This window comes from Myotis davidii, unplaced genomic scaffold, assembly GCF_000327345.1.
Source record: "Myotis davidii unplaced genomic scaffold, ASM32734v1 scaffold1025, whole genome shotgun sequence".
In the NCBI taxonomy this organism is placed as follows: Eukaryota; Metazoa; Chordata; class Mammalia; order Chiroptera; family Vespertilionidae; genus Myotis; species Myotis davidii.
In genome coordinates this window covers 1,323,789-1,332,846 of record NW_006297812.1, presented here as the reverse complement: position 1 = coordinate 1,332,846, position 9,058 = coordinate 1,323,789, and the positions used below count along the sequence as shown (strand labels likewise).

General features: G+C 34.6%; 1 protein-coding gene across 1 annotated transcript in view; it reads right to left on the bottom strand.

The window, feature by feature from the left end:
* Positions 1–8,800, bottom strand: part of DYNC2H1 (dynein, cytoplasmic 2, heavy chain 1) — a 305,345-nt gene extending 296,545 nt beyond the window's left edge. The window contains 10 exon segments of the mRNA XM_006773520.2: positions 67–191; positions 410–521; positions 639–752; positions 856–984; positions 3,287–3,519; positions 4,241–4,385; positions 5,841–5,959; positions 7,125–7,260; positions 7,638–7,808; positions 8,462–8,800. Of these exon segments, the coding sequence (XP_006773583.1) occupies positions 67–191; positions 410–521; positions 639–752; positions 856–984; positions 3,287–3,519; positions 4,241–4,385; positions 5,841–5,959; positions 7,125–7,260; positions 7,638–7,808; positions 8,462–8,656 (1,479 nt within the window). The 5' untranslated portion in view covers positions 8,657–8,800.
* Positions 8,801–9,058: the final 258 nt, after the last annotated feature.

The window sequence follows — 9,058 nt, the reverse complement described above, 5'->3', positions numbered from 1 at the left end:
TCCTCTCTGTAAAAAATCAATAAAATATATTTTAAAAAATAAATAAAAATAAATTTTAAAAAATACCTTCAGTTCCAACTGGCGAACCCAAACTATATTATTGACAACCTCTGAAAGGTTTTTGCCAGAAAGTGGTCCAGATGCATCACCAGGAATTCCTCGGCTCCGGTTCTCAAAATCTAATCGAAAATCTATAAAATTTAAATCAAATAAATGATTACACACATTTAGCAAAGATTTCCTAAAGGCTTTTGATGTTCCAAGAACTATGTCAAATGTTGTAGACAGAAAAATAATAAGAGTTGGTCCCTTAATGTAGTCTTAATCCTAAATGGTATACAACATAGAAAAAAGTGAGCTACAAAAATATTTCCTCCAGCAAACACTATATTTTCTGATAAACTTTTACCTTTAACTGAATCCACAAGCCTTGCCAGTAAAGTTTCTCGTTCTAACATCAATTCTTTGCTTATAATTGGACGCTTCACCAACTCTTTGTATTTCAGAAATGCTTGAAGAAGCTAATATAAAATAAAATAAGTATATGTTTATCCCAAGTGCATTAACTTGGTATATACATATATCTCTCATAAATAGCTTAAAGAAAGTATTAAATTTTAAATATTTCAGTATTTTACCTGTTGTGGACTATCCTGAATTTCTGAAATATAATTTTTCAATTTTCCTGCTATTTTTCGTTCCACAGGTATAATAATTTTTTCATATTGAGACACTGCAGCTTTCCACAAAGGCTAAACAAATTGGCAATATTGTTAGACTTTAATATCTAAAAAATCTGCCTTTAAAAAGAACATCACAAACAGGAAATTATATTTAGAAACATATATATTCAACCTCAGTATATGGATTATATTGCACTGGATTCAGGCCAGTAAAAGGTTCAAATACTCGAGCCAGGATTTTCTCTTCACTAGCAGGTAAAAAATAGAGAAGCTTCTCATGAATTGTTCTAACATCCAAGACCTAAAACAAATATTTAAAAAAACAAATTTATTTAAATAAGTAAATCTGCACAAATAGGTCTAAAACTTAAAGATACTGAGCAAGAATTTCTTTACCTAGGTCCTCTGAAATGAAAACTGAAACTATAATTTTGAGAATTACTCCTCATCAATATTCAAAGTGATGCACAAAGACATACTGTATCAACACATCATTCAGTGTGCTCAAATCTAGTGAAAAATATAACATCTAAATATTTAAAAATGTGCTTAAAGCTCATTTATATTATAGTTCCTCTCCTCATCATAGTACTTCTGACAGTCATAATTCTGCATTAAATTGCAATTCTGATAATGAAACAATATTAACAATTCTATTATGTACCATTTACAAACTACAGGAAAACAAATTATTATATTTTGTACCTAAAATGTTCCCAATAATCAAAAGGTAATCAAAAAGGTTAAGTAAAAACACTATAATCTTCAATTTGAGTAGGAAATACCTGTACAAACTCATGATTTATTTTTATCCTGCTAAACACAAAACACCAATTTAACAAGCCTTCCAACAGAAAAGGCCTAAAAGCATTGGTAACTAAGTAAAATGTAACACTTCCTCAACCAGATTTTTGTTGCTCAATACCATTTTTTACTGAAAAGAGCCAGGCTCCTGGGAACAATTATTAATTCCAGGTATGAGACAGAAAACATAAAAGATGGGCTGGTACATTTTGGGGGGCTTGAAAGTAAGGAAATTGTCAAAGAAACACTGGATTCATGAAAAAATGACACAAGAGCCAACTTACAGGGAGCACTCACTGCCCACACATAAAACAATGTAAATAAAATAATAATAACTATAATGGATGGAAACATAAAATATAACAACTCATGGGTTCATAATAATTCTTCTAAAAAACATTTCACTGATTACCAATGGAACTTACTATGATACTAACTTATTTATTCATTGTTTTTAAAAAGTGATAAAAGAAGTAGTTGTCTACAGCTATTCCTACACACACTTTATTTCAGAGTAACTAATAAACTAATGAGGAAAAAGTTCTTCCACCATCACTAACAAATGTAGAAAGAACAACAGAATTAGAAAGTCCCCATTTTATATTTCCTCGTAATCATTAATGGCTGCTAAAATCATTAAGAAAAGAATAGAGAGCGGTATTACAGAGGGGTCAGGCTAAACATACCTGAACCCACATATCAAACTACAAGTTGGAAAGTACCTGTAAAGCAGCTGAGACAATCAGAAAAATTGAACACTGGTTAGGTATAAAATAATGTTAGGAAATTGTTATAATTTTGGTGGATGCGACAGTGGTATTGTGATAGTGGTATTAAGGATGAAAGTATATGATTTCTTGAAATGGCTTTAAAAGTACTTTAGAAAAAAAATAAAAGGAAAGCAGGTAGACAAAGATGGAATAAGAACTAAATAATGTCAAAGGCTGTTGAAATTGAGCAGTGGATACATTGGTATTCATTATACTATTTTACTTTTAAATATGTTTTAAGTTTTTCATAGTGAAAAAGGTTTTTAAAAATCCCCAAAGAACTATGGTTCCCATAAGCAGAAAAGAAAAAAGTCAGCTTTGCAATCTATTCATATTCTCATTTTGCTTATCCCTTCAAGCTAAATATTTGTCCTATGCTGAAATTCACAAGTAATGAAAATTAAGCAGCTATTTCAAATATTTCCACTGAGTAACCCCCTAAAAAAGCTATACTGCTTACAAACAATTTCAATAGCCAAGGGAATATCTGTTAGCTTACATATATGGACAAGTGGGCTGATTATCTTTTTTATAACAAAGAACAAAAAAACAACAACAGAAGTTCACAATTTACAAGTTGAACACACACCAAAGAAAAAGAAAGGCGGTGGACACCAGCACTATCACACCAGATGACTGTCATAAGCTATTTCACATGAACTTTAACCCTATTCTTTCTCAAAAAATAAAGAGTTGCTATCAGATGTAGTGCTTATAAGTTATAAAATACATTCATAAATACTTCACACTTAAAGAAAGAAGCCACGCCCTGGCTGGTGTGCTCAGTGGTTAAAGTGCCAGCCTGGGAACAGAAGAGTCTCAGATTCCATTTCCAGTCAAAGGCAAGTACCTGGGTTACAGGCTCAATATTGGCGGGAGGAACCAATGGAGGTGTCTCTCTCACATCGATATTTCTCTCTCTCTCTCTTCCCGCCCCCCTTCCACTTTCTCTGAAAATCAATGGAAAAAAAATCCTCGGTGAGAATTAACAACAACAAAAAAGACAAGAGCCAAATAATCAAATGATACCTCTTCAAGGCGTTTGCCAAGTTTGTCAAGTGTTTCAGGGAAATATTTTTCATTTTTCCATGGATGAGGAACATAGCGCTGCCACACCTGACCTGTTAGATGATTACAGGCGATCACCCACTGTTCACAAATTGAAATACCAGCTTTCAGATTTTCTTTCACAAGATAATAAGGATCTTCCCATAGATTCAAAGTTCCCAACTTTCTCTGTACAAATCTTCCAAATGAACCACCTAATAAAACATAAAGCAAGCTTCTTAATGGAAATGTCTTTTTACAAAATAATTATAGAATACATGACAACAAAATTAACATACAAATTAGTAAACTAAGGTTCTATAAAATACCACAATGCACACCTTAGACTAGCATTGCCAGTAACAAATATTTTTTTAAAAAAACAAGTATTTTTGCATCCTGCAATATATCATGTACATCTTTAAAATGCAGAAATATATATACATTTTTTTAAAGGCTACAGAGCCTACCATATGGATATAGCATGATGTAACTAATTCTCAATTGCTATTTGTTACAAACAATGCTACAATAAATATCCTTATGTACTTGTCTAATATTTTCTCAGGATAATAATGAGAAGGACATTTTCTGAGTCAAACGTATTTGCACTTTTAATATTGAGAGATAAGCCAATGTAATATTAAAGAACTTTTTAGTTCATTACAAAATAAGTTCTAAATTAATACATGCATAGGGACTAAAAATATATGTAAATTTAGTTATATTAATGGTCGAAGAATTTGACCATAATTTAAATTAACCAACTATACACAAATAACTATTTAAATAATTATGTATCATTTGCTTTCAGAGTTACTTGAAGCAACAATTATTACTTTAAGAAGCATTTTTAGTAAGAACTTAAAGAAAAAGAAACAGAAAACAAAATAAAACAGGCTTCCAAAATTTCAAAAGTTTGTTCTTTAATGGTACCTATGATCTCTAAGAGATGTAACATTCGTGACTCAGGATAATGCTCATGCTCTGTTTGTCTCCACACATCATCAACAACATCTCGAGTAGTCTCCACCAAGTCAACGACTTCCAATAAGGATAGGCTGTCCAAGTTATAAAACTCCTAAAACCAAAATGCATTCATTTTTAAATATAACCATTTCTTTACCTTGGGCAATATAGTCAAAATGTTCTGACTTTTTCAACTTCTACAACTCTAACATTTGCCATATTATTTTCTCCTTTTTCTATCAGATGATATACTGTTATCAAATACTCTTTAAGTACCTTCACAAACATAAATTTCATGAAAGCCAGAAAAAAAAAAAAACTGCAAAAAAAAATCTATTCATTTAATTTTAACTTTGGCCTAATTTTCTTTAACTTTGGATGCATTTGTTTTATTTACCCAAGTAAAAGTAGCCATAATGCCATATATACAATACCCAATGTAGTTGGCATAGCTCCATTCATTTACTGCATTGTATGTTACCAATAATACAAGGTTTATTATTCTATATTTCATCACTGTTATAAAAAGAGTTTGAAATTATTTCAAATACTTCATTAAAATATTTTTTTTTAAAAATATATTTTATTGATTTTTTACAGAGAGGAAGGGAGAGAGATAGAGAGTTAGAAACATCGATGAGAGAGAGACATCGATCAGCTGCCTCCTGCACATCCCCCACTGGGGATGTGCCCGCAACCCAGGTACATGCCCTTGACCGGAATCGAACCTGCGACCTTTCAGTCCGCAGGCCGATGCTCTATCCACTGAGCCAAATCGGTTTCGGCTAAAATATTTTTGAAATAATACTGGAAACAAATAGAAAATTACTTTATTTTTTAAAGAATAGATTTTTTATAATCATAATTAAAATGGTCACTTATTTGATCTCTCTGTAGATACATCAAGGGATAATTAATCAAATAAGTAAAACACTAAGGCTTTTTAAATTATAAGTTATTTCAAAATGCTAATCGGAATAAAGTGAACATTCTTTCCAAAGAACATATATTACTTTCATATAGATAAACCTCTATTAGTGTTTTAGGTTTTTGTTTTTTCCTATCTACCTGCAGAAAAGTAATTACGTTTGAGAAAAATATTTACTAGAGATTATAATCTAAAACTTTTAGATTTTTAAAACTAAAAGTTTTAAAACTTTTAGATTTTTTTTAATGCTTTTATTGATTTCAGAGAGAGGAAGGGAGAGAGACAGACAGACAGAAACAGCAATCTTGAGAGAGAATCATAGATCAGCTGCTTCCTTCATGCCCACTATCGGGGATCTAGTCCATGAGCCAGGCAAATGCCCGGATCTGGAATAGAACCTGATCTCCTTGTTCATGGGTCAATGCTCAACCACTGAGCCACACCAATTGTGCAAAATGCTTAGATTTTTAACTTGTACTCATATTAAATACATATCTTAAATAAACCTTGTTATTTATGAAGGATATATTTTGTTTGTAACCATTAAGTCATGATTTTAAAACAGATAAATTTATTAAATGTACAATTCTAAAGTACTTTTATCAAAAACTTAACATATAATATATATGAATTACATACTCTTGAAATTGTTTCAAATAATTCTTTAAAATAACTGGCTCGTTCTTTACTAGTCTGTTTACTTCCACGATGAGTTTGTTCTATCCAAAACTGGAACTCATCATTTGGTGTAAGAATACCTGAAAAAGTGAAAAGGAAAAAATATGTCAATTGAAAATGAAAAGCCAGAAAATAATTTGGTTTATTCACAGATTTTAAATATTTCCTATATTCTTGAGGATGTATTGAAAAAAATATTTTGTAATTTCTATCAACAGAAAGTTCTTACTTGAATCCACCAGAAATAATAACAGCACCAAATTTATACTTCACGCCAAGTTTATTGCTCAGAATGATTCCTGCATGCTTTTGTAAGCCAATCAGACCTATACTGTCAGTCTACTTACATCCATGAATTTGCTTCTCAAACACAAGGCTTTCCTAAATCTAATTCCAAAATCATTCATGTTACTGCATATTACCAAACTGGAGATAATTATGATTTATTTATTTTTAAATATATTTTATTGATTTTTTACAGAGAGGAAGGGAGAGAGATAGAGAGTCAGAAACATCGATGAGAGAGAAACATCGATCAGCTGCCTCCTGCACATCCCCCACTGGGGATGTGCCCGCAGCCCAGGTACATGCCCTTGACCGGAATCGAACCAGGGACCCCTCAGTCCGCAAGCCAACGCTCTATCCACTGAGCCAAACCGGTTTCGGCTGGAGATGATTATGATTTAATCAATCTTTGCAATTTAATTTCAAAATACAAGCAAATTAAAATAGTTTTACTTTTAAATGTGCTTTTAAATCTTCCAATGAACTAGACGATCTTTACTTGCCTAATCACATGTTGGAAATAAACGCACTATTCTTTCTGAGTCTGTGAAATTAAAAAAGCATTTAACTTACTAATTAAGCAATAAGTACATGTTTCCAATATTTTAAAATAATGACTTATGTATGTCATATAAGTAATAATTTAACTATAGGCATAAAATTATAATTAGTTTCAGATAAAATACGTTTTAAAATAAAAGTCAATGGCTATCATCTTTATAAAGTATAAAATTAGGGTCAATCCTCATTATTCAAGAATCAATTATATTTTCTATTTCTATGAATTGCACATTGTTAAAAATTACATTTTTGTCTCCTCCAAATCCGTTTAAATCTATTCACATAACAGAAGCTCAGGCTCAGCGAAGACCCAAACTTGTGGAAATAAATCTCTGAAGAAATATATTAATTTCCTTATAAGACAATTGTTTTTTCTTTGATTAAGCTATCATTACATACCTCGTGTGTCATCTTCCTTAAATTTCATTTTTGATAAATTAGTGTCTGATCTTCGTAGAACTATACCCAATCCATCTTCTAGTTCACTCAAAAGATTCTGAAGTTTGGGATCAAAGTCTCTACTCCATTCCTGATCCTAATAAAAACAGACAAGAGCAAACATCGATCAAAAGCTTGCCAATCAAATTGACTTCCTAAAACACTACCAAAGAACTAAGCCCACACATGCTTATTTCACTCAAAGCTTGACACCACCTCTGTCTCATTAAGGGAGAAAAAAAGTAATAATGGCAACGTAAGAGCTTACGTGGATTGCATTTTATGCATTTCTCCAATTTTCATCAAAGCTTACTTTAAAACTTTTTTAATTAAAAGAATATGCACTTTAATTAAAAAATTAAAATACTGATGATATTAACAGCATATACAGTAATACATTTCTATTTATGAAAGTTTTTATCAAAATCATTTAAGGTAAAAAAACAACAATGACTATACAGCTACTTTACTCACCTTTAACAGCATTGGTGCAAATACCTGCCGTACTGCTTGATAAAGGGAATTTATAGGTGATTCTAACATAGATGAAACAAGAATGTTGTTATGTAGGTTCTGATCAGTAATCACTTCCGGTCTCAGCTTGAAAAACACCAGCACTTTATCCTTGGTGTCAGCAGAATCAATCTAAAGTGATAAATAAATGATTTTTAATGTTATCTTCATAAAAGTTAATTTTTAAAAGAAATGCTCCCTAAAATATTGTGTCCCTGTAATGTTATCCCTTGGGAAAATAGTTAATATAAAAATAATTATATAGCATATAACAACCAATCTATCTCCGCTCCTTAAGAATAAGACCTGGGCTCTGCCCTGACCGGTGTGCTCAGTGGTTAAAGCCTCAGCCTGCATACTGAAGGATCTCGGGTTCGATTCCGATCAAAGGCACGTACCTGGGTTCCAGGTTCAACTCCAGCCCCAGTTGAGGTGCATGCGGGAGGCAACCCATCAATGTGTCTCTCTCTGTGTGTATCTCCTCCTCCCTTCCAGTCTCACTATTAGACTCGGTGGCGGAGTGTCCTCAGGAGAGGATTAACAGCAACAGAAAATGGAAACTTGGCAAATTGGATATCCATTCACTAACTTAAAAAAAAAAAAAAAAAGAATATAACTGTTCTGTTCGGGAAACCTCCTTTGGTCAGGTGGGATGCAAGCCGCTGGGATGCCAGCGTGGAGACGGCCTTGGGCTCCTGGAGACCAGGACGGCTGGAGCGGGACCGGCGTCGCTGCGGGTCAGAGGGGGGCATGCAGGGCTCAGGGCGGGGTGCAGGGAGCCGTACCGCGTTAGAAAAGGACATGCCGGCGTCGGAGCGCTGCACCCGGAGGAGCATCTGGTTCCCGTCGTCCAAGAAGTTGTTGATTTCAGGACTGTGGTGCAGCAGAGGCTGGTCCCAGGGTCCCGAGTCCACTCCAAAGTAATTCTGGGTGGTAGTGAGGATGAAAAGCTTCCGGACGTCCTCGGCCCCGCCCGCCATCACTTGGCAGAAGGGGAGAGGGAAGGGCGCACAGGAAAGAGAAGGAAGAAGAAACCTGCGCGAGGGAATGGGGAGCAAGGCTCTGCTCAAAGCCGGAGCCCGCGAGGGCCTGCAACGCTTCGCGGGAGCCCGAGCAGTCGCTATGGCGACGGAGCGCTGCGCGCCGCCGCGGGCGCGCAGGGACGTCCCCTCGGGCGCGCGCACGCCAGGCTCCTAGAGCCCATCGACCGCTTCTGCGCGCCTCAGCTGCTCACCGCAGTCATCGATGGGGAGGGATTCCAGCAAGTTTGTGGCAGCTGGCAAAACCCGCCTTTGGTTCTTTCTCCCGGTTTCCCCTAACGCATTGTTAGGAAAGACACCTCTAGTGGTCAGGTGCTGCAGCGGGGCCTGGCTTTGGGAGGG